This window comes from Ochotona princeps, chromosome 7 (assembly GCF_030435755.1).
Source record: "Ochotona princeps isolate mOchPri1 chromosome 7, mOchPri1.hap1, whole genome shotgun sequence".
Classification (NCBI taxonomy): Eukaryota; Metazoa; Chordata; class Mammalia; order Lagomorpha; family Ochotonidae; genus Ochotona; species Ochotona princeps.
The window spans coordinates 9,082,788-9,109,254 of record NC_080838.1 but is presented as its reverse complement, the minus strand read 5'-3'; the positions used below and the strand labels follow the sequence as shown (position 1 = coordinate 9,109,254).

Below are 26,467 nucleotides of genomic sequence, written 5' to 3'. Positions count from 1 at the left end.
TCACATATCTTCTATGCTCCTAATTTCTCAGCAATGAATAAATACTCAGGCTTACATTTAGAATTCTCCATTATCAAGTATACTGTTAATCAGATGTATTCCCCAATGAGACAAATTCCAATGTCTTCTTTCGCCTTTCACACAACTAAGGCCAGTGTCTAAGTTGTCATTGTAAAATACAGCAGGACTAGGAAGCTTTAAAGTTGCTTAGAGTGGAAGGTTAATCCTTTCACTTTCCTTGGAAAGTAATGAAAACAGCCTTGTATGGACATCTTTCATAAGAACATGAATGTATTAGAAAGATGTATCTCAATAGCTGGTGGCAACATATAGGCATACACTATGATTCATAAATATTTTCTGAGAACAGTGGATTTACAGACTCTTAAAATTTCAGGAAATACAAGCTTCTTAATAATTTCCTTGTCTGCATTTAAAAAATGTCCATAATAACATTCATATAATTCTCCTCTGTAGAAGAGAATTGTTATGTTTTAGTGCTAGTAAGTTTGGTTCACAATGAATCTCCCAAATCCTTCATATGGTATATTTTTAAAGTTTTGGCTTATGGATTTTTAATATTCAGTGTGATTGTAAATAGTGGATTAAAAATACTCAATTGATAGGAGGCATTTGTAGATCTATTTCAGTTACGATGTTATGTTCTGAACTGAAGTTCTAATTAACAAGTTGTAATGAATGAAGTTATAATGTTACTCCAATAGGTAGGACCCTTAATGAGGGCCCTAAGGGTTATGGCTTAATCCAAAAGGACGAATGTCCTTATTAAAAAAAGAGAGACGAAGAGAGATACAGAGACAGGAATAGAGAGAGACAGAGCTGGAAGACCAAGGATGTGTGCAGAAAGAGGAAGGACTCTCTAGGAACACAGTGAGAAGGTAGCTGTCTGCCAGTCAAGGAAAAGGAAAAGTTTTTGCTGAAAGCAGCTTGTGTTTGAACGTCTACTCTCCAGACCGTGAGAAAGTATATATCGGATCTTTAATCCATCTACCCTGTAGTAATTCTAATGGTAGTAAATACAAAAATAAAGAAAAGAACAATAATCAGTGATGGGAGACCTGCCGGAAAAAATAATAATACAGGATAGGACAAGACGTACTCATACTCAGAAAGCACCCAAGGGGCTCTCTGAAAGCACACACACACACACACAGACCAACCGTTGGTGAAGCAGTCTGGAGTCCCATGAGCTTCTGTTATCTACACAGGGACTTCCAGGGCTTTCTCACATGGACCCACATTTTAGTTTCACTTTTCAGGTCACAGGTCTCCACACCATGTTTACAAGATCATCATTAGAAACACTACACATTCGTGGTCATGAAATTGTCCTTGAATTTGTTTTTCAGTCTTCAATTATGCTTCAAGGAAACAGCTTCATTTTGCATTAGTCTCATCATATTTTTTGATAAGTCTATGAAGCATTCATAAAAATAGTTGCAGTACTATGACACTGGGAGCAAACGATGTGTTGGTCACTTTCACATTTTGGGTCTAAGGTTCTGAGCAAGATTTATACAATACAGTAAAGGACAATAGCATGGCTCCAGAACAAAAAATAGATTTCATTGGAGAAACATCTTAAGAATATAATAAATCTGAACTTAAACCACATTTTTAAAATCAAATTTAACCTAACACTTTTCTGGCAAAAATGGTAGTTCAACTCTACATCCAATTGAACCAATACTTACAGCATGATAATCGTGAAACATTTCAGTTGGTTCAGAGATATGAAACCGAAGAGAGTCTCGAGGCAAAAGAGCAGACCTTATCGAAACAATTCCTCTCCAATCATAGAATATTTTGTCTGTTGGAAGTATTGATATAGGTTAAAAAATGCTTATTCAGGAAAAGCATACACTAATCATATTGCTTAAAATTACAAACAGGAAAAGCAAATCCCATATATGAGCCGACTACTCTGTATTAAAATCACACTGTGTTACCTAATTGGAGGGAAATAGTGATAACAGTTCATAAAGGCAGGCTTCAATTAACTGGCTAGCTCACAGTACTGTATTGTACCTATTGTACTGTGTTGTATTGCTCACAGGATGACCCTCAGAAAACAAAGGGATTCATCTTCTTCACTCTATTTTCTTTAACATCATTGACTTCCTCTTATAAAGCCGCTTAAAGCAAAATCCCATTTGCAAGGAGCACTTACAGAAATAAAAGGAGAGCTCTTCTAATAGATCAGCATTTTAAAATAAAATTCAGAATTATTATGAAAACAGGTTTGAAACTGTAAAGTAAATTAAATTACTAAAAGTGTTTATGCAGAACAGGTTGGAAGACCAAAAGGTTAGCCAGCATATATGCATATATTTCTTCTGTTTCGTGGCAGTTGTAACATGGGATTTTTGCAGTAACCTTTTCCTTTTTAAATGATGGGAAGCTTTGAGATTTATTTGTCCATTTATTTCTCAGAAATATTAATTATTTTTAAAAGAGAAAAAGTCAGCTCAACTGTCATCCAAATAAATCAAACTATCTTAACATTTCCAAATTTCCTTCTAATACTTATTCGTACGCACATATTTTTTTCCTGAATCTTTCAATTTAACGATCTACGATGGACTAGCTAATTTCATGTAAACTTGAAGAAAACTCAAAAAAATTAATTTTCTCACTTCACTATTTCTGTTAATAAAAATGTAAGCTTGAGGGAGCAAAGGAGCAACATAAGATAATAAAAAGATAAATGTTATCTCAGAGACATCTGAATATATATATATATACACATAGCCTGCAACTTATTAATTTTATAAGTATTTCTCTTATTTCAGCCTAGAGTCTCTGGTGTCCCTCCAAAAGGTAAATTCTCTAGAATGCCCAACAGAATAAATCAGATATGTTCCCATCAAATGACCAGCATAATAATAAAACATATTTTCCCATCATTAGTCAATAAGAGTTAAAGGAAGCAAAAGCAGGTAACAGAGGGCTTGTGGTGAGCCTGACGGTATTAGTGCCTGAGCAGAAGGGATCAAGAGAAAGGCCGTGCACTTTATATTTTACTTATGGACCTGCACAACTCCAAAAAGTTCTATGAAGACAACACAGGAGTCAGCAGAGACGTAGAAGTCTTCACATTTTTTATGAAGCTTTCCTGATGAATTCAACACATTCCCTGACTCCCAGGACTCTTCCTGAAACACCTTTAATGAACTTCTTAAAAAAAAAAAAAAGATCTTTTTATTAGAAAAGTAGATTTACAGAAAAAAGGAGAGACAAAGAAAAAGGTCTTTCGTCCACTGGTTCACTCCCCAAGTGGCTATAACAGCCAGAGCTGAGCCTATCCGAAGCCAGGATCCAGGAACTCCTTCTGGTTTTCCCATGTGGGTACAGGGTCCCAAGGCTTTGGGTCATCCTCTACTGCTTTACCAGGCCACAAGCATGACACAAACCGGACCCACATGGGATCACAGTACACGCAAGGTAAGGATTTTAGCCACTAGGCTTTTGTACCGGGCCCTCTCAATGCAGTTCTACAGGAACGCAACTGTGCTGACCTTTCCAGTCTCTAAATTGTAGGCATAAACTCTTCCAGAACAAGGATAACACCTTACTTACACTGGCTCTGTGTTTCTGGATCATTAGTTACACAAGCATTGGGGAATGAATGCTGGTCTCATGAGGTTAAGTCTCAGGAGTCAAGAGGGGACTGCCCTAATCTCTTCACAGTTCAATCCAAAATTAAAGCAAAGACAACGAAACTCTTTTCCAACCATCTTCAAATATTTTATGGAGTCAAGGAGCCAATGCATTATTTACTCAAGTATATAGGCACTGCACCACAAAACACAGCTCTAACTTTCTCATGGTGGAAAGAAGTATGGTCTCCACTGAAACTCTCAAAGCAGTCATTCACACATTGATTTATGATAGCTCTTGCACTTACAAGTAGGAGTTGCAGCCTAGCAATAAAGTCCCAAAGTTCCTCTGCCAGGTACATTCCCAGTTACACATAATTGGTGGGTGCTTTGACCCAGTCTGGAATGACCGACCCACCGAGCTGGTGGAAGTGGCATCCTAACCCAGCCACACACAGCCCTCACCATGTCCTGACTCTCATGTATGTCAGCAGATGCTACAGCCTGGCCTAGTCCACTCCTATTCCCAGATCCAGCCCACACAAAATTCTGATGAGAGCTGCATGCCTACCTGGTTGGACCCACCTCCAGCTCCAGCTCTACTGCTCCCAGTGGGAGCTATAACGTAGTAAGAGAGTTCCCCAAGTTCTCCTCCCAGGCCTACTCACAGCCCTGCATTTCACACGTGCCAGCAGGTGCCACATCCCTGCTTAGCATGGTCTATCAATCCCAGCCTTTGCATGTGGCCCAGGACGGCTTCCTCCCAGCCTGGCTCCCCTGAGTGTCAGGTGAGTTCCTGTTACGTTAGTTCTGTGGTCCAGCCTGGCTCTAACAATCACCAACCCCAGCTCTCACACAAATGAGAAGGTTCTGTAGTCAAAAGAGGTGAGCCCACAAACTCCCTACAGAATCCTACCCCTAATCCAGTTCTTTTGCATCCCAGTGGGTGCTGAAGTCCAGCTTGATTTTGTCCACTCACTGTCCCCACACTTGCAGACAGCTACCGCAGTTTAGCCCAACCAGGCATGCCTTCCAGCCCCAGTTTGTGCGTGTACTGGCAGGTGATTCTACCTAGTCCATCACAGACCTCCCACATGGGTGGGTGCCTTGGCCTGACCCAGGCATGCTCTCTGGTACTCCCTCTGGAAACCATTTGGTCTCAATTCCTTTACCTGCCTGCGAGTACAGTGACTCTGCCTGTGGAAACCCCAGAAGTCATTCCGTCCCTGTCAAGCATACCCTCAGCCACTTCTACTCCAACACGTTCCCCGAGCAATCTGCAGCTTCCCTCTGCCACCAACTGGGAGCTGCAGTGATGTGCCCCAGCCCATCATTCACTGCCTTATCCATAAATCATTTAAAAAAAAATTTGGAGTAGGCAACTGAGGCAGCACACTGGTACAATTAGTGCAATATGGAAATGAAGACTCTTGAATTCCACCTATTTGTGTTTGTGATGGATACAATAATACACCCCAAGCATGCATGAACATGTCATGTGTGAGTGTGCACAGGTGTGTGCATGTGTACATGCGTGTGTGTGTCCGGGCATGCATGAGTGTGCACACTCCATAATGGGATGTGATTCGGCATTGCTTGAAGGGCCAGAGACCTAAAGTGTAGATTGAAAGGCTTCCACGTAATGCACCCAACACCAACACCTTACAGAACAGAAAAGCGTTCAAAGCTGGCTTTTACAGTTCCACCGTTCTTCAGGCCCACCATTACTGTCTGCGCTCCAGCACCCTCCTGACCTTTACCACAGTACTAATTTTGCAATACCAGTCAGTATGGAGGTAGCTTTTTATTTCACATTTTAATTCAAATGCATGCACTTATCAAAGACTTTTAAAAAGCAGTTACTTCAGAAACTTTAAATTACACAAAAAGATCGTGTCTCCAGGGTGAGATTACCAGGAAAAGAAGGGAAAGAGGAAGGAAACAGATTTGTCAGCTCCCAGCAGTCGCCACTCTGTATTTTTTGTAGTGATAACGTACTTCCTCCAGAAGTTCGAATCACTAAGTATTCAGTCCAGCTGGCTATCAGCGATGGACGCAATGGGAGCAGCGGTTCACATTGGGTTCATACTCCGAAGGCACTGTTTCAGTCAACAAAGAAACTGAAAGTTCTTCAATACACAATTGCCTCTAGCAGAGCCGAAGAAACCCCAGGGACAATGCGATGTATCTTGATTCACTTGTAACAGAAGCAAAGACAAAACCGGGTTCAGTGTCCTCCCTCCTAAGAGTCTCTTTCATGGCAAGCTCATTTTGTTTCCCTTTTATCAATTCCCTTGCATCAATTAATTCTTTGAGTTAATTGCACATGCAGTTTTAATCTGTAGGTAATTACAAACAATTAATGGTTAGGAGACAGAATTAGCAGTTCTTCGTTTGATTATCTATGTAATTAAAAGGGATGGTAAACTAGGGTTGACAAATAGCATCTTAATCATTTGAATAATGAAATCCCAGGGGCTTGCTTGGGTGGCTAAATTCCATCTGTTAATATTAGTTTAGGTTTTAGAATAAATAACTGGAATGTCCATTTAAATCTGTTCACATACGTGCAATTTATAACAAACTTTTCAAGGTATAGATTCTAAAATGATGTCAACTACCTTCTTGGGTTTGTTTAAAATGAGCAGATTCTAAAAGGACTCAATAAAGTTAAAAATTTGGATATTTTCTTTTTTGTTTTTTTTTCTCAAAATGTAAGTCACCTACATCCCACAATGAAGTGCCTAGTTTGACTTCCAGCCCCTTTGCTTCCAGAACAGCTTCCTGCTTCCACCGACCCTGGTGGGCAGCACCCAGGGGCCCAGCACGGCTCCCACCCGATGGCACCCACGGGCACTCCATTCTCCTGGCTTTGCTCTGGCCAGCCCTGGATGAAGCAGGCACGTGAATCTACATAGGAAAGATCTCTCTGGTTCGCCTTCTGTTTCCCGGGCACTAAGATAAAAATAAATAAAATTTGGGCCCGGCGGCGTGGCCTAGCGGCTGAAGTCCTCGCCTTGAAAGCCCCGGGATCCCATATGGGCGCCGGTTCTGGTCCCGGCAGCTCCACTTCCCATCCAGCTCCCTGCTTGTGGCCTGGGGGGGCGGTTGAGGACGGCCCAATGCATTGGGAAACTGCACCCGCGTGGGAGACCCGGAGGAGGTTCCGGGTTCCCGGCATCGGATCGGCGCGCATCGGCCCGTTGCGGCTCACTTGGGGAGTGAAGCATCGGATGGAGGATCTTCCTCTCTGTCTCTCCTCCTCTGTGTATATCTAGCTGTAATAAAATGAATAAATCTTTAAAAAAATAAATAAATAAAATAAAATAAAATTTAAAATACCTTCTAAAAAATAAAAATTTACGGGGAATCAAAAGCTTTCCCTTTTCCACATCCATTTCAGGGCTTATGGCAGAAACTGCCACAAATTTATTAATAAGTAAAAAGCATAACAAGTGACCTTTTTAAAAAGATGTTATTAATTAATTAATTGGAAAGACAGATTTACAGAAAGAAGGAGAAACAAAGATCTTTCATTCACTGGTTCACTCCCCAAGTGGCTGCAACAGCCACAGCTGAACCTGTCTGAAGCCAGGAGCCAGGAGCTTCTTCTGGGTCTCCCAAGCGGGTGCAAGGTCCCAAGGCTTTAGGCTGTCCTATACTCCTTTCCCAGGCCATAGCAAGGAGCTGAATAAGAGCTGGTGCAGCTGAAACACAAACCGGTGCCCATACAGGATGCCAGAGGATGCAAGGCAAGAACTGTAGCCACTAGGCTATCGCTCCAGGCGCCATAACAAATATACTTATCAAATATTTATGTAATACAGAAACAAAGACCCCATAAAAAGAGAAATCTATATTGCAGTGATATAGATTATCATTGCATTGTATCTGATGGAGACTGCACAGTCACACAGAAACATGACTGGACAAAAAGAGAGTATGACTTAACAGTAATCAACTGAGGGGGATGCGGCAAAACCTGTTTCTTCAGCTGGTTCTTCGTCCCTGGGTGCGGGAGAATTCACCTGTCAACTGGGGATTTCACAAGTGGTTTTTCTAGGTTCTAAGGTTTGCTTTCTGGCGCTATATTTCTGGAAAGAAAAAGGAGCAGGAAAGGTCAGAGAGCACTTCTGGATCCTGCACTTCTCCTCGTCTCCTTCAACTCAAAACACTCAGCAGCTCAAGGCACAATATTTTTGAGATGCTGAATTCCAGGTCCAGACAGATCCAACAATTTGTGAGTAACAGTTAATATCCATGGTTCCCCTTTCCATTGCGTAAACCATCGAAGACATGAGACATTGCTCTATTGAACAATCCGACTCAAGTAGAGGCTGCAGGACAGACTACACCTTTGGCTGCCTGATGGAAGCATCCTGCCTGGTGGATTGCATCAGAGAACAAACATTAAGATTCAAGGTTAGCTCAGAGTTAGAAAATGACATGGAAACTCCATGTATTAGAAAAGGACACGATCCAGAAGAGCAGCCTCCCCTTTCACACCATCTTTCCGGATTTTCAGGTATTTTAACAAACTCGGCAAATTCAAGCTAACACTGTGTAAAAATGCTCAGAACGAATTATCTTTATGGAAATAAGCCAGTTCCAAAAGGGCAAATACATTTTCTTTGATTTGTGGTAACTAATATAAAGACTACAAAAAAATAATATAACATATGAGTGAAACCGACAGTCTGAGATTTGATTATTGTTTCTAGTGCTTTCTATACATTTAGGGAATTGTGGTTTTTCTATTAATATTAAGCCCTTAAAACTGCATATTTGAAATGTATATTTTCCTTTACATATTTAAAAGTAAAATTTTAAAAAGCAATTTCATCTTCTAGGCCGAAGTTTTCCAAACACAGATTTTTCTATTACAAATATTAGCACTCTTACAGCCAGATCGTTTTAGCAAAATAAAAATAAGTGTGCGAAGATTAAAAATGCTTTACAAGCATAAAGATTTGTGATTTAACATGATGTATTAGCCCTGAGTTGTGAGGCAACTCCCTTAGAATGCCAATAAGCATTATAACATTAAAGGAAAAGATGCAAATTTTACTTTAATTATAACAATGGAAGTGAGCTGAGAAAAGCAATAAATGACCCTTACAAATTAATTTACTCTCCCTTCCCAGTGATGACAGGAATATAGAGACAAAAGAACAAGAAAACATTTCTCTATAGTGCCGATTCTGTATGCCCCTGTTATGTTCACCTATCACAATGCACTCCAACACCACTACTCTAAGACAAAAAGTAGAAAAGAAAGTTATTCCTGCCCCACAGTCGCAGGATTTGACACAGTCCTATTATCAGGAAAAGGTGGAGGCTGGGCCTGGCAGACTTGGATACTAACACAACCAGGAGACTAATTTTTAAAGTGCTAGATACTGAAAACAGTAAAGAATGAAGTGGATTAGGAAAGACCCCACCTCAGCAGAGCCAAAAAGTGCCCAATGGATGTCTGCAGGTTCCTGGAAACTGCTAGAAACACCAGCCTAGACACCTGCTCATCAAGCACCGAAACAGAAAAGTTCAAATAAAATTCTTGTGAATATGGAGCACAGCTTGTAGAAATCCACACGCCCCTCTTTCTGAAAACACTCACTTAGCATATCCCTACTTCTTCCTATTCAGGGCAGACGTTAGTCATGGTACTGTTGGTTAAGATCTGCTGAGGTTCCGACCACTAAGCATTCTACACTTACTATCTGACATCATTCATACAACCATCCTGTGAGAGAAACGCCTACTGTCCCCACTTAAAAGAAGGAAAAGAGAGATTAAGGGAAATGAAGTCATCTAACTTTGAAATCTATCTCATGGTGTCACAGCAGAAAAGCCCTCTGTGGTACACTGAACAGTGGTACCTGGTTTTCTCATTGCATTGTCCCATGACATTGATTTCAAACTTCTGGCTTTTAGAAATACATGAGAAAACATTTGGGCTGCCTTAAGATATCAAGTTTTTAAATTTGTTACAGCAAACCCAGAAATTTTATATTGTCTGATTTTTTAAAAATTTTTAAAGATTTTATTTATTTTTATTGGAAAGTAAAATACACAGAGAGGAGGAGAGACAGAAAAATCTTCCATCCACTGATTCACTCCCCAAATGATCGCAATGGCTGGATCTGAGCCGATCCAAAGTCAAAAGGAAGGAGGTTCTTCCAGGTCTCCCACACAGGTGCAGTGTCCCAAGGCTTTGGACTGTCCTTGAATGCTTTCCTACAAGCAGGGAGCTGGATGGGGAGTGAGGCCCATATGGGATCCCGGCAAGTGTAAGGCGAGGACTTTAGCCTCTAGGCTACCACATCAGGCCCATTGTCTGAAATTCTTAAAAACCAGTAAAAAGTGAACTGAGAAATATTCTACTAGAATGTGTGGCATTTTCACTACTGCATTACAGGTTTAACTTTAAAAATAGTAACTGTAAGATAAATAAAAATGGAAACAATATTTAAAGGCAAGATACAGCAGGAAATAAAAAATTGTACTGCTTATAATTAAAATGTGTTAATTGTACATGACAGCGGCTAGTATCCAATGACTAGATTTGGTAAGTACTCCTAGAACTCAGAAGCAAAGCACACAAACGCAACGATTGTGAGACAAAAGATAATAAAATGGGTAAGACATGACTTTGCAGCACAGGAATCAGACGCATCACAGAAGATAAACTAGAACAGTCAGAAATGAATGACGCACATTGCTAATGAGAGAGAAAAAAAATGAACTTCTGGATCATTAAGGTTTACTGCATTTTAGAAAAAAAAAAATAGTCAAAACAGATTTGTACGGCAGTACATTCTACCAAGTCACAAGAAAAAAGAAAACAAACTGTAAAAAAAAAAAAGGAGAAAGAGAGAAAAAACCAGAAACAACAACAACAAAACTTTCATACATCCATAAAGGTATATTCAAAGTGTAGCCTCACGCATCCTCACATTTCTTCCGCAGAACAACAAAGGAACCAATAAATAATCGATTACTGACAGACTGTGTTTTCAGGGGAAAGCAAAACTCTTCACTAGAGTCTTCAATGTGGAGAGGCTAGAAGATAGGTCATTCTCACAGAACACTCTAAAACTCTGCTCAGAAAAATCCTGCATGTTTTTTTTTAATGAACATTCATTTGAAGACTGAAACATGAATCAAAATTAGGATTAAAGGGGTTTCGAACCCCCTACCCAGTGTTCTCAATTCCTGTAAGATCACGCATAGTCACATGAGCTCTACTGCTTGCGCCTGAAACGAGGGCTACCTGGCTTGGCCTCACAGTTTGCGTTGTTGCGTCTTCTCTTTCCCCAGGGACCTACTCATTTGTTTTCTAGGGAATAGAGCTGAATTAATTCACCGTCCTTATTAAGTGAACTTTTTAATTGGCTATTCTTACATGATAATTAAAAACCTGGTAACAGTTTGTTCAAGCACTTACAATGGCCAGCAGTTTAAATGGTTGGAACACGTAACCAGAGATCCAGTAAACTGAACAGAACAAAGAAAGAACAAGATAGTAGCTATTTTCATGGCACAGAAATGAGTTTTTTTTTTTCTCCTCTGAACAACCCAAACTGAAATACCTGATCCGTTACATGAACCCTTCACAAAGATCCTCTTTAAATCAAGGGAACAACCTATGACTATTCCTATAGTTTAAGGGGAAGGATTTATTTATATATTTATATTTGCATTTATATTTATTTATATGTATATATAAACGAAGATAGGTTACTGAAAAAGATACCAAAACTTGACAGTAATTATCTCTGGGTTGATAAAATACCATATGATTCTCACTTTTTGTGTGTGTGCTGTGTTCCGTATTTCCAAATTTATGGTAATGATAACTGTTTCAAAGGCAATCGGTTAAATATACATATGTATATTTTTAGGTAAAGAGTTCAAAGCTATGACTTAAAGGAAAATCTAGAAAACGCAGCACAAAGTTTCAGAAATGCTTGCCCTCGAGGGAGTCATTATGCTGAGACTAAATTTTTTTCTAAAGAGGACATTTTATTCACATAAGGCAAGAAGTAAAATTTGCTTAAATTTCCTTAAACAAATATGCACATGAAAGTAAATAACTGCTTTAAGTCTGCCCCCCAGTAACAGACTTTCTTGTGGGGGGAAGGAAGGCAGACTGCATCACTAAGGTGGCAAAACTCAAATTCCTTCCCGGAGAAGGTCACCAGTCTCTTGGGCCATGGCAGCTTTAGCAACTCTGGCCTCTGGCTTACAGAATAAAGCCTCAGAGGTAAGAAAATCAGCAAACTCAATAGCAGCGCCATCACAGGTTTCCTTAGGCAAAGCAGGGGCAGTTAGCTCAACTCCTAACAAGAAAATCTGTTGGGTGGCATTCAGCTGTCATTTTGGCCAGAAAGCACTCACAAAGCAACAGAAAATAAATTCAACACTCGCAAGAACATGGAAGCAACCTAAATGCCCATCAACAGAGGACTGGATAAAGAAACTGTGGTTCATCTACACTATGGTACACTACTCGGTGATTAAAAAATATGAAATACATTGCTTTGTGGCCAAATGGGCCAAACTAGAGACCACTATGCTAAGGGAAATGAGCCAATCCAAAAGGCCAAATATCATATGTTTGCTATAATTATAATATAATATAATATAATATAATATAATATAATATAATATAATATCAAATCTAGAGATATTATATGTGACCCTTACTTTGTTACTTCATACTTACCTGTGCCTTACGTAAGAAGAACTTGTGATGTGATTCATTAATCAACCATCCATTAGAGGCTGTTTACAACCACCTGAGACGGTCAATGTCCCCTTTATCACTGTTATAGGTACTGCCCATAAACAATGAAGATCTAATCCTCATTACACCTACATTAGAGCACCAGAATATAAGCATGAACTCACAACAAAATGATAGGCTCCCACATGATTTGGAAACACTCCAGTGGAAGCATGATGGACTTAGGAAAATTCAATATGGACACACATTATGAACCTGGAGGGGAGAAGAGAAGGGAGGGGAGGGAGAGCCCAGCACCAACTAAACTGTATCAGAAAACAATCAAATAAATACATTTTTAAAAGGCAACAGAAAGTTAAACTCCAGAACAGACACTGTGAGCAGTACATCCTTCATCCCCTGCACAACCACAACGACTTGAATACAGTATGTCCTGTTTTTTTCTCAACAAATAATTAGCGAACAAATAATTAGGTCACAGATTTCTAGCCAACAAAGGCTAATATCTTGGGGAAAGTAGATATTATAGGTGATTTAATGTGAGTATTCTTCATAATCAGTTCCCCTCCACCCTGAAAAACAAAACAACAGCCAGACTTTTGTCTCACACAATTCTAGATGAAAAACAAATTCTTCCAGGTTTACTTCTTAGCTATTTTAGTCAAGATTTTGGTTACCAAATTAAGCCATTCCTAATAAAGATGAAAATTTGAATAGACTTTCAGGAAAGTGACTTCTCATAAATAGTATCTTAAATGCTTGCATTTTTATTGCATACAAGTGTCTAGGAACTTTCCCTAAGGAAGTTATCTGAAATGTGACTAAAGATCAACCATGGTGGGCCGGAACAATGGCTCAATCCTTGCCTTGCATGCACCAGGATTCCATATGAGCACCGATTCGTGTCCCCACTGCTCCACTTCCCATCCAGCTCCCTGCTTGTGGCTTGGGATAGCAGTAAGGGACGGCCCAAAGCCTTGGGACCTTGCACCCAAGTGGGAGACCCAGAGAAAGTTCCTGGCTTCTGGTTTCAATTCAGCTCATCTCTGGCCGTTGCATCCACTTGGGAAGTGAACCAGAAGAAAGATCTCTCTTTCTGTAAATCTGCCTTTCTAATAAAAATAAATAAATATAAAAAATTTTAACAATGATGTTTATGATAAGCATTGTTTACAACAATTACACAGAAACAAGTTCACAGAACAAGCCTGACTGCCATTCTCAGGCCTTCAGGCTTGACCCTTGTCTGGCATCTGGGAACTTGGCAGGTAAATAGTCCTTGTATCACACTAACCGTTTGCAACAACAAGATGTATCAGGATATGTAGACTGCTTATGCCAGCAATATGATTCATGTTGAATGTCTGACTTTTTCCAGCAATCTGGAAGATTGGTGCATGCCAGGCAAAGGGTCCCTTAGTGACTAGACCCCAGCCATGGCTTGGATGAGCTTCTGAAGAGCTTCCCAGGTATGCAGCCCTTCCCACATGTTGTCATAGAGATCTGAGGGCATGCTGTGTGACTGTTACTAGAAGCTTTCTCCTGGTCTCCTCTGGACTTTGTCCCACGTGTCCTTCCCAAACTCTGCGGACTGTGCCTTGTATTCCTTGTCATTAATGAACCTGAGACATGGCAACAGATATATCCTGAGTCCTGTGAGCTCTCCAGGGAAATCATCAAACCTAGTGGTGGTCTTTGTGACTCAAGCACAAAAGTAAATCAAAAGTAAGACTGATAATGGGAGTTGGATGAAGCCACATTTTAGTATGTGATGCAATGGATAATTTTTAAACAACAAAATTCTTGTGAACTGCTAAACATTATGATTGCAACATAAAAATGAAAACCCTTATATGACTTATACAAATAAAAACCCTAATTAAGAGCCCAGAAATCTACAAGTAAACTTACGCCAAAATGTTCAAAATGAAAGCTTCTGATTTGATCAAATATTTTTCTGTCTTCTAATCTCTTCTGCTGGGCATGGACTGCTTGTGAAATTACTGAGGGTTTAAACACCTGACACATACCGCCACCTTCTCAAGAGAGTTGTCTTTATTTTCACTAGGACCAAAACTATGGTTTATTTGTGAAAATAGATTTTCTATCTATACCTTAAAGAACTAGAGTAGGCAACAGTCTATGAACCTAAAGCAAACACACATGAATTGGAAATGAAAGATTGGATATTTTTCATAAAACTTTTGCCCTGTTTGATCTCTATCCCACATAGAAGCATTATGATACAATGAAATCTTACAGCTTAATGGTATAAATGCTAAGATAACCAACAGGAGCAGGTCATGTTAGCTGAAAGGTCAATTGTGTCCAGTTTTCCCTGAAACTGGCTGACTACCCCAGCATTGACAAATCTGGATCCTTAAAATGAAAATGAAGAGAATGACTCTCCATAGTGCCTTTCTGTGTCTTTCCTTCCAAGAAGACAAATTTATGCATGCTTCCTGAGGTACCCAATGGGAGCATTTGGCTTTCAAGTTCTACCATGAAGATGTTGTTTTGTAATGTAAAGTGATAATTAAACTTTAGAAAAATCAAAACTATTGACAAAATGTTTAGTCACAAATCTTTGGTACCTTATTCACAGGTTATGCCTGCAGCAGAATTACTGTGTGGATGCTAGAAAGAATTGGTCTTTTCTAGAAAACAAAAATAAGAATCTAATCTCCTTAGAAAGAGTATTAATTTGCTTCCATCTGTCTTTGATGATTGGTTTGTCAGAACATTGAAGTTCATTAATGTATCATTATCTTTGCTAAAAGCTCATTAAAGTAATACATTCAAGAAAGGAAAAAAGATTCTGGCAACCAAAACAAAAGGGTAATTACAGAGCAGAATTTCAGCCTGTTTGTATCTGCTCAATCATTGCAAATGCTTAGCCCTATTCTTTCCTATTCTCAGTCACAGCGAGTACAGATGAGCTAATCACCTTCCCAAGGATGGACTGCACATGAGTGCTGGGAACTGAATTACAGACATAGTATCATGAACTACATTAAAAATATGTGGAAGTATTAAGAAACTCACAAAGCTCAAGTCTACAAAGTGACAGCAAATATCACATGTAAATACAACAATCAAAATGATTGGAATTAGATAAGGCAAGAACTCGGCATTCTTATACTAAGCATTTCTAGTTCTTGAGTTTAGCCTATCACAACCTGTCCTTTCCAGTCTTCTCATCTGAAGGAAAGAAAAGATGAAGCATACAGGTATATTTCCACTTATGATAAATACAAAATTAAGTTCAGAGTGTATTGTGGATATTAACAAGTCAGATGTCATCTATGAAACTCAGATCAGCATGTGGATTCTGTTTCCATTATTGCTAATAAATGAAAATTGACTGTACTAATAAAATAGTTCACAGATGCTCTGTCTTCTCCCGCCTACACAACAACAGATCAAATTCAACAAAATGTGGTTCTTTTGAGAAACATGGCATGCATTATTTCAGTAGGGACTTTAAGAATAGTTAAGGACAAAGTTAAGTTTATTTCTCAATCTACCCTGTTAGTACTAATAACTTCCACATCCAAATATAAACCTTCCCTCCAGTTAAACTGCCCTACTTGCCTTAACATGAAAGAACAATGCAGCCTATTTCCACACAATCATCTATGCCCTGGAACTCCCGCCCCACTCTTAACTATTCTCCAACTTCCCGAAACAACCACTTCGAAGGTCAAGTTGAAACACTATGATCTTTTTTTCCCTCTTTGCTCATAAAAGTGCAATGGACTCAAAGGAACACAAGCGCCTGATGACAAAGATAACTCTGACACTTTATTTTAAAAGTTGAATAACTTTAAGAGTCTTCTTTTTAGCATTAACAACAATTTTTCCTTTCAATCACCCCGCTAGCCATCATCCAGGAATGCTGAAGGTCAGGGAGGCAGGGAACTCACTGTCTCCACCCCAGAGATGGAACACACATCTCTGCCTTGAGCACTTGCTTTCTCCTCTACCTTAACCACAGCACTACAATATTTTTTACAAGGCATGTCTAAAAATTATTGCATTCCTATACCTAGCACATCTAGGTGATTATTTATTAAAGGTTAACAGAAAAGCATTTAATTGAATCTTTTGCTTTCGAAATTTATGAAGCTGTTATAATTCTAATAGCAAAGCAAAACAAAGGTGTCACAAGAAAGTTACAGATCAGTGTTTGATGAACACACACAGATCCTTAACAAAGTATTAGCAAATAAAATCAATATGTAAAAAAAATGATCAACTTGTATAGATTTAGAATGTCAGGATGGTTCTGCATATGAAAATTAATCTGGTTAATTTGCTGTTGTAAGCAAATGAAAGCCTACAGAGAAAAATCACATAATCATTGAACTACATGCACTAACATGTCTTACATGATTCAATGCACATTTACAACTTTAAAGAAAGAATTACATGAAACTGAAAATAAAACTTCCTTAGCCTTACAAAGGGAAGCTATAAAAACACCTATAGCTAATATTATACACGAAAATGAATTACTGAATCTACCACCTAAGATTTAAAGTATGAAATCTATAACCACCACTTCTATCCAGTATTTGTGCTTGACTTCTTAAATGGCTGAATAAAACAAGAAAGAGATAAAAGACGTGAAAGTTGAAAGGAAAAGTTGCCTTTATTCACAGAAGACATGATTATTGATTATGTATGTAGAAAATCCTAATTAATTCAAAAGAAAACAAATAGAAGTAGTGAGTGGGGCAGAGTATTTCAGGGAGAGAAAAAGAAAGAGAGGGCGGGCAGGAGGCAAAGAGACAGATCATCCCTCCACTGGTTCACTGTCCCAATGGCCACAACACCTGGGCTTGGTCTAGGCCGAGGCCAGGAGCCTGGAACGCCATCTGAGTCACCCAAGTTCTAGAATCATCTTCCACTGCTTGCCCAAGTGTATTAAAACCCTTTGAAATATTCGTAAGATTTTTTTTCTTAACTCAATGATCACCTGTAGAATACAAAATTCACAAAATAAATTAGAATATTTTAAATCTAAATATTATGTAATTCTGAAAATAAGTTCCTTGTTCTTTCACTGAAAAATGCACTAAATTAGGGATTATTCTGTAAATGTTGCATAAATATACTTTTCAAAATGCAATGTGGAAAAGGGGACCCCTTATAGCAATTTATTCATATGTGACAGTTTATACTTCAGTTTTAGAACAGTTTTATTTGTATTAAATCGTGCAAAAATTACAGTATAAAATGCTTGCAGTTGAGCATTTTTAAACATCTAATGTACCACACTGGAAAAAGCAATCAACAAGATTTAGTCCCTCACAATTCATGAACAATTTCCATATTAAACTGTCAGGTGATCTACACTCAACACGAAAAGGCGATGAAAAGATTTCTTCCTCCACATTTGTAAGACAAAACTAACTTCTCTTACTAATTTTTAGCCTCCTTGCTAAGTAAAAAGGCAATTTCATCTAGCCAAGAATACAGTTTCTTTCTTAAAGATAACATCTTCAATGCAACCTTCAGAAAATGTTTGTTCATATTTTCACGGATATTCATTTGTGCACCTCACTGTGGCAAAAGAAAACAACATAAAATAGAAAACAATTTTGACTAAAAAGGAGTAAAACACAACTGTAATATTATTCAGCACCGTGGTGGTTTTTCTCTGCATCTATTCATTGCTTCTAATGAAAATTATGTTCAAAAGACCTAGTACAATCACACAAAACCCCATTGATCCTTAATGATGCACTTGGAAACACTGGAAGTTGAGAAAATATAAAGCCGTTTTAAAAATTCATGCTCTATAGATTGTGGAAAAATACTTTCAGCTGTATACAACTAAACAGAAATGATTAAAGGATCATTAACATCACGAAAAACCTAAGAGTATCTTTCAAGGTTTGTGTGTTCATCCTTACTTCTAGCTGTGAAACAAATGTTCTCATTCTTAATATAATAATAGAAAATGCATTAATTATTTAAATCAATGTCTTTCGACATATTTGTCCACCAAACACTTCCCTTAACAGCAACTTAGGATAATCAGAGAAAGAAAACCTGTAACGTTGGACCTGCCCTGATCCATGTTTTGCCTTTTTATCCTAAGTCAGGTAAGCTTGCAAACAGCTATATGAGATAGATGTAACTTAGTGTTCATGAAATAGTAATCCTAATTTTAAAATTTATGCCAGAGAAAATCACCTTAGTTATATAAAAAAGACTGTAAATCTCTTCACAAAATCGCCTTTTTGAAAAGGCAAATTAAAGAATAATATCCTGGGGTTTCACAATGAAGCAATTAGTTTATATAGTCACTGTAAATAAATTCACCTACAATAATATTGTGTCTATCTGGAGATGAAGTTAAATACTCAGAAGAAATATTCTGGTTAGGTATTTAGAGAGTAGAGAAAAATCTTCAAAAAATGCTTTTATGGATATTTACTTTATAGGGCTCAGGGTATAATGACCATGACATTTACTAAATGGCCCTTTGAAGAACTGCTAAGTCCCAGTAAATATTGAAGGCAAACCCACCTTAGTTTTTATCTTTTTCTTTTTTTCTTTTTAAGCAATAGAGTTTTATTATATTTTGCGGGCAGTTTCAGTATCTCATGTTTAAAAGATTCATATGTATGAAATGCTTGAATGAAACATTGCTTATATGCCGCCACTGTATCCCCCAGTGGACATATCCTAGCACAAATAGGTAAGAATGAAGAGTCATAAGGTAGGAAATTCACTTTCATACCCATTGGTGTGTAATTGAATAGATTCTCTGAACAGTTGCTATAAATTAATTCTAACTTAAAAGCAATGAAATATTTCCTCTCTCACAAAGCAGTCAAGAATGGTGAAAAGTGTTTCTCCTCAGCAAAGAAAAGCTAGTCTGATATCACTGGGTATCAAGCTCATCCATCTCAACCAAAAACTCATCGCATACACTGCGCAAGAAGATCTGGAGCGCTCTCAAAGCTCAACCATGCAAAGACAACAAAGACTCTCATTGATTTAAAGTACATTTTAGAATATTGTTCCAGGATATTAAATTTCAAGAATGACTGACTGTTTTCCCTATGAGGTAGGACACAGTAATGAGCAGGAGGTGTTCCTGTGTTGATTTTTGTCTGATTCAACACCTTAGGGTCGCAGAACAAAAGACAGTCCTTTGGCGGAATCTTGGTGGCAGAATTCATTCCAAGAGCAGAGGGGGTGGTTGTGGGAGATCATCCTTGTATCTCTGCCTGCTTGGCCTAGGTGGGAGGTATCAGGGAGCAGGACACTGTGTCCCCAGGGAAGCCCCCCCGGCCATGGTCTTGGCACACTGACACCTCAACCTAACCTGTTCACTGGCCATACAAGCGAGAGTTTTCCTTCTCTGTCCTTGGACGAGCTATGCTGGGACTTTGTTGATAAGCAACTCAGAAGCCAGTGTGGTCCCACCTTACCTGCCAACCACACATGGTGCATGTGAGCTGCAGCAGGATTGGAGGGTCAGATAGAGCTGCCTTCTAGCCAATTACAGAGCCATTGCTGGGTGGGAGGATTCTGGGAGTTGCTCTTCTGCCTCCCCCCTTTTCTAGGGCTATATTAAGCTTGTGCTTGCCTTTGCAATGGACGGACATGCTGTATCAGCTTATCTCTGGTGGTTCTTGCTGAGGGACACTGTCTCTTCATCCCCTTGTTGCTCATGGGCACCTGCTGGCTGGGCTACCAAAAATGCTTTGTAATTTCCTATTCTTTACGTGTATCTTCAACTTCTCATTTATTTTCTCAAATATACCAAGTGTGATGATTTAAGTATCTGAATCTGAAAAATTCAAAACCTGAATCTGAATGAGAAGGCTACTACAGTTGGTTATTTTATCTCACCTGGCTCTTATAGCTCCTTGAGTGTCCTTAAAAAATGAATTAGCTTCTTCTTTACTCAGTAGGTTTCCCATTTCCTTCCTTTGTTACTGGGAAATCATCCCAGACTAACTTGAAGTTCTCTGAACAAACTACACGTCATGTATACAAGACACAAATAATGCGAGCTTCTGTATGTTAACCACAACCTCTCAGGAATTATATTTTTTCTTTTCTGTTCAGCAAAAATTTGTCTCTTTTTGAACATTCTGTCATCCACTAAAACACAGATGGATTTCATCGTCATTTTCTCTTACTTTGGCTTAATGTGGACAGAGTCCTTTATAAAAATCTCCAGCAGGGAAAGACCTTAAGCCTTGATTCTGTTCTCTCTTCCCACAGGCTTGCTTTCACAAAAGCTGCCGTATCTATATAACATCTTTATGATGGAACTGGGTTTGGCACCCAATACTCTGCTGGCCACTGCAGATACAGGCAGTCAACCAAACATTGACCTGTAAGGCTTCTCTGCTTTTAGTTCCTCAATAGATTTTTTTTTGAAAAATCATGTTCAAATTTGGCTTATTTAAAATTTTCCATTATTTCAAAAGGGAAAATTTATCCAAGTAGCATTTCCCCCATGAACTGAAATAAACATCTCAGTATGCTTGTCAAATTATTAAAGTCAGAGCTTAATCTATTTCATTTACAGACAAACTAAAACAAAGCCATTTCCTTGACTGCATGATAATCATGTCTATATAACTATGTCAGTATTTATCTACAAACTAAGAAATGTCAGACTATATTTCAACTTCTTATAATAATCACGGGCAGGTCTCCAAGCACTTCTTTTCCAACTCAAGACAGACAAATTTAAATGCAGTATTAAAACAAGGAGAGCAACATGTTCCATGCATTGATATAATTGTTATAAAAAGCACAATGTTGGAATAGGTGTTGTAGTACAGAGGATTAAGCCGATGATCGGGGTGCCACATCCCATATTTTAGAGTATTCTGAGTCACAGCTCCTCAAACTGTCTTCCAGCTTTGCTTCCTGTTAATGCATCCTGGGAGGTACCAGGCACGAACCTGGGAAACCCAGATGGAGTTCCAAGCTCCTGAGATGGACCTGGCACACCTGAACTTCATTAAGGGAATTTGGGAAGTGAACCAGAACACAGAATGGCTCTCATTCTCTTGCTTTTTCTCTCTCTCAATCCCCATCTCTTTATTTTTACCCATCCTGACGTGTGCGTATAACTCTGCATTTCAAGCAGATGAAAATAAACAAGTCTGACAACCTATATTGTTTCCAAACAGTTGTTTCCCAAGCCTCACTTACTCATTTGAGAGTCAACCAAAACAATCAGTTCCTTCTCTACCAAAAAGACAGGTCCTAAGTTGAGTCGAATTATGTCCCACAAAAGACATGCTAAAGTTCTAACCATCAATATCTAAGAATATGATGTGACTAGAGCCTTTAAAGCCACTGCAAGATGTAATTAGTTAAATTAAGATGAGTTCATACAGTGATATAGCAGATTCCGAACCAAGTACCACTGATGTTTTTATAACAAGAGCACAAACACTAAGGCAGTGTTGTGAAAACTAGAGATACAGATTGGAATTGTGATGTCATGAGCCAAAGAATACCCAGAGTTTGAGAAGCTGAAGTAAACCAGGACAGCCTCCCCCAGAGGCTGTGCAGGGAGTGTGGCCCTGCCAACACCTTGGTTCCAGATGTCTGCCTTCTAAAACTATGAAACAATAAATTTCTGTTGCTTTAAGCCACCCAGTTTGTAGTGATTTATTATAGCAGCCTCATAAAACTAATATAGCTTATTCAGATGTTATTTTAATTTTTACAACATACTTGTAAATTTGGAGGAACTTAAAAGACCAATGTATTTAACATAAAAGTACTGTGAGGGGGTCATCTATTTGGGGTAAATACCTATGTACTTCTTTCAGGAGAACTTGTCTCTTGGTATTTGCTTTAGTTTCTCAAAACATGATACATTTTTTAAAAAAATAATTTTAAGTTATGCAAAAAAATACACTGTATTTCCCTTTTTCTTCTTGGAAATAATCCAAAATGAGAGTAAAGATGAAAGATCAGAGATTCACAATCCTTACTTGTAATCAGAAGACACCCATAAACTCTAAGGTACATAATATGAGCAAAACTCCCTAATACCAGTGAAAGTTAAAACAGGAGTGGAAGACAAAGTTAAAGATATCTGTACACACAGGCCTCAAGTAGAGCAGAAACAAGATTTTTAAAAGCAAGTGACTGAATTCTTTGGAGCAAATCCATTCGGCAAAACAGGAATAAAGTGCTCATTCTGACAGTGAAAGCCTACTGACCCATGTGTTCACAAATTTGGAAATGTGACACTGAATGAGGAAACCCCCAGATTTTTTCACACTCGCCATTTTCAATCTCCAGCTGAGGCAATAATAGGGAAAGATGATCAGTCTTGTGAGTTGTTGTTTGAACAAATAAAGGCCACCGGAACTCATGCACATTAGGGTCACTAGGTTCGCCTACATGGAAACTGCTCAGGCTAGTTTCATAAATGATCACTCATCTTGGAAGAAGTATGGAAACACAAAGTGAATAATAATTATCAAGAAATGAATACGTGTATGTGATGAACACATACATGCAAAAAAATACAGTGAAATCAAGTCAAATGGATAAACCATGAAAAATATATGGCAGAGTGAGGGAATCTGATCTAGCACGTGGGACATCCACATATCATATTTGAACATCCAACTGGAACCCCTGCTTTAACTCCCAGCTTCCTACCAGTGCAGACTGTGGGAAGCAGCAGGTGATGGTTCAAACAGTTGGGTCGCAGACACCGGCAAGGCAGACCTGTTGAATTTCCAGCCCATGGTTTCATTTTGGCCCAACCCTTCTCACTGCAAATATTGAGCAAGTAAAGCAGCATATGGGAGTAAATTCATATTCACTATATCTCTCTCCTACCCTTCCTCTCTCCTCTACTCCAATCATGGATCCTAAATTTAAGACAAAGCAGATGAATAATACAATAGAACTGTTTTTAGGAATGGAAAAAGATCACTTCTCAGCCTTTTGGCCAAAATCAAGTGTAGGAGTAGGAATGGAAAACTATGTCGACACAATATAAATCTTGTTGGCCAGACACAATGCCCCAAATATTCTTTTTAGGGGGGAAAACATAATCCTTCCACTAAGAAAAATACTCCAAAATGAATATAAAAGCTGAGGAAAGATATGATGAGACCATGGAGACAACTACATGAGCAGAAAGAGTTCAAAAAAGAAGAGGAAAAATATTAAAATCATTTGTGAAAATGAAGATAAATGGAAAAAGTGAAAATAAGATCGATATATGCAGACAACATGAAATACAATAAACAATTTAAAAGGATTATAAGAAAAATGACGGACATAATAAACAGGAAAAAGGAGGAAAGAAATAAAATAGAACAAAAACATATTATAGAACAAAACATATTAAAGACATGGTTTAAGAAATAATTACTGAAATAAAATGACATTAGAATCTTCAGCTTGAAAGGTATACCTTAACTCAGGGGGAGAATTGCACCACTATCCTCTTTGCCAAAACATAGCTCAGAAATATTACTGGAAGACAGAACTAAAGAACCCTTTGAATAGTCGGCCTACAAAAAGTAAAGCCCCGGGTTAGAAAGCAGTGGAGAAATGTCAACAAAACCCTTAAGAAAATGAGCGCAACTGAAAGAACTTTTTTTTTATTAATTACATTGCATTATGTGACACAGTTTCATGGGCTCTGGGATTCCCCCAAACACTCCCCATGCCCTCCCCCGATGGTAGATTCCTCCACCTTGTTGCAGTATTACAGTTCAAACTAAGTCAAGATTCTTTTGTTGCAAACTGAAAGAACTTTATCTGAGAAGATAAAATCGATACAACTAATCAATGTTCCTGTTTATTTCTGTTCACCTACTTCAAAGTGAGAGATTGAGACTGTGATGGAGAGATCGAATCCTAATGTTTCACCCCTCACAACCTCTCCACAGACAGGCTGGGACTCACTGGGGCTCCTCCAGGGGTGGGAGTAACCCATGCACAGGCCTAGCATCCTCTCCCACCCACAGATGCTCAAGTCGCTGTATCAAAGTACAGCAACCAGGACTCAAGCTAGTACTCTGACATGAGGTGCAGGCATCTCATGTCACAGCTTAACCCACTGCACTACAACATCCACACAATGAATTAAAATTTTGGAGCACTGGTAAATGGTGCCAAGTAGCTGATTTTGGATCTTTACATCTGATGAAAAAGGTTTCAAATGAAATTAGTAAACCTCATGATCAAAAACTGATTTTTTTTCAATATGAAGACAAACAGACATAAATAATATATCTAATTAAAGAAGGGGATGGGAATAATAAATATAAATTTAGCTTTAATCTTGGTGCTGAGTCATAGAGAAATACAAAGAAAAAGAAATTATGTCTCCTAGTCATAAAACAATAAGGCGTTGGCATCCTGTCACTGACAACGAGAAAACCGCAAACTCTACTACAGTCACATGATTAGTAGAGTTGTTCATTCTTCAAAGGTTAGACAAGCAGATCGATAGGGCAGAACAAGAGCAAAGACATAAACTACTACGAGAGAAGAAACTTACTATATGCCAGAGGCAGTCCTGAAGGCTGTTACAGAAAGAAGTTCTTTTCTGTCATGATACACAGGACAATTACTGGGTATGTCTATGGAAAGCCGGTGGAAGGAAAACTGGAAAGCAATGAAACTGGACTCTTACACCTTGCCCGTGAGAAGTCAACTTCAGGGGACTAGTGGCCTGGAAACACCACCAAAGGCATCATCTAGGATACTGGCATCTCATGGGTTCCAGGTCATGATCTGACCGCTCCATCTCTGATTCAGCTTTCTGCTGATGGCCTAGGAAAAGTACATAGCAGATAGCCTAAGTGTTTAGGCCCCTGCCACTTGTGTGGGACGTACAGATGAAGCTCCTGACTTGTGGCTGATGGTGGCCATCTCGGCAATGAGTCAGCAGGTGAAGGAACACATGCTCTCGGCCTCTCCCTGTCTTAACTTTATTTAAATAAATATTTTTAAGAACTCAGATCCAATAAACTTAAATTCCATGTTAAAAATTGTATCTACTTAGAAGACACTAACTATTCTTGACTTGCAAATAAAATACAAAAGAGAATAGCTATAAAGGAACCAAAATTTGTGTTGATCAACCGATACGCTAAAACAACATTAGGAAAAGCAGGGGCAGCCTTGAGGATAAATCAAAAGTTAAGACACCTGAGCTCCATCAGAGCACTAGGGTTCGAATCCCAGCTCTAGCGTCTGACTCTGCTTTCTGACAAATGTAGATCCTGAGAGGAAGTGGTGATGGTTCAAGGACTTGGGTTCTTGCCACCCAAGTGGGAGAGCCAGCTGGAGTTTTCAGCCCCCAGCTTCAGCTGTCCTGGCGATGACAGCATTTGGAGAAGCAACCCAGTGAATGGGAGTGCTCTGTCTCTCACATTAAGAAATCACGTCTGAAACCAATGAAGAGCTAATGATTGTTTCAGCTTAGCCAAGATTCTGCTTAGAATATTTTGCAAAGTGTTTTTAAGAACTCAATGCAGTAAATAGGCCAAATTAAAGAAAAAAAAAAAAGAAATGGAACAGAGTTTCATTAGAAAGAGAATTCAAATAGCCAAAGTTATGCTCAACCTCATAACTAAACAGAGACTTGTAGATTTAAAAAAAAATTGAAAGAAATAACTGTAGTCCAACTATTTGGCATAAGTGAATGAGTCTGACAAGCCTATGATAAGGATGAATGTGGCAGTTCATTCTCTCAGAGTGGTACTATAAACTATTCCCCTACCCTGGAACACCATTTGGTAGTGTTGAAAAGTTAGATATACCTTAAGGAGATCCTTACACATGCGCAGCAGGATGCATGTGTTGCTTATAACAATTTGAAAATGAAAAAACCTCAACAGTCCATCAAGACACTAAATGATGTAAAACAGTAATGCAAACACTACACAGCAGTGGAAATGTACAAGTTACAGCAGTGTAACAATGCAGACAGATTTTATTAAGCAAAGCAAGTAAGGCACAAACAATTTATGTGGCACAATTTAGATCAATTTTAAAAATGGGCAAAAACAGGGCTTGGCACAGTAGCCTAGCAGCCAAAGTCCTTGCCTTGCATGCGCCA

The 26,467-nt window shown here is 38.7% G+C and overlaps 1 protein-coding gene across 3 annotated transcripts in view; it reads right to left on the bottom strand.

Moving 5' to 3' along the window:
* Positions 1 to 26,467, bottom strand: part of IQCM (IQ motif containing M) — a 420,838-nt gene that overhangs the window by 215,155 nt on the left and 179,216 nt on the right. For all 3 annotated transcript variants that reach the window (XR_009245823.1, XM_058666784.1, XM_058666785.1), the window contains exon 7: positions 1,716 to 1,831. Coding sequence is in view for 2 of the 3 variants with exons in the window: in XM_058666784.1 (XP_058522767.1) it covers positions 1,716 to 1,831 (116 nt within the window). In the remaining variant the exon portion in view is untranslated. The remainder of the gene's footprint in view (positions 1 to 1,715; positions 1,832 to 26,467) is intronic.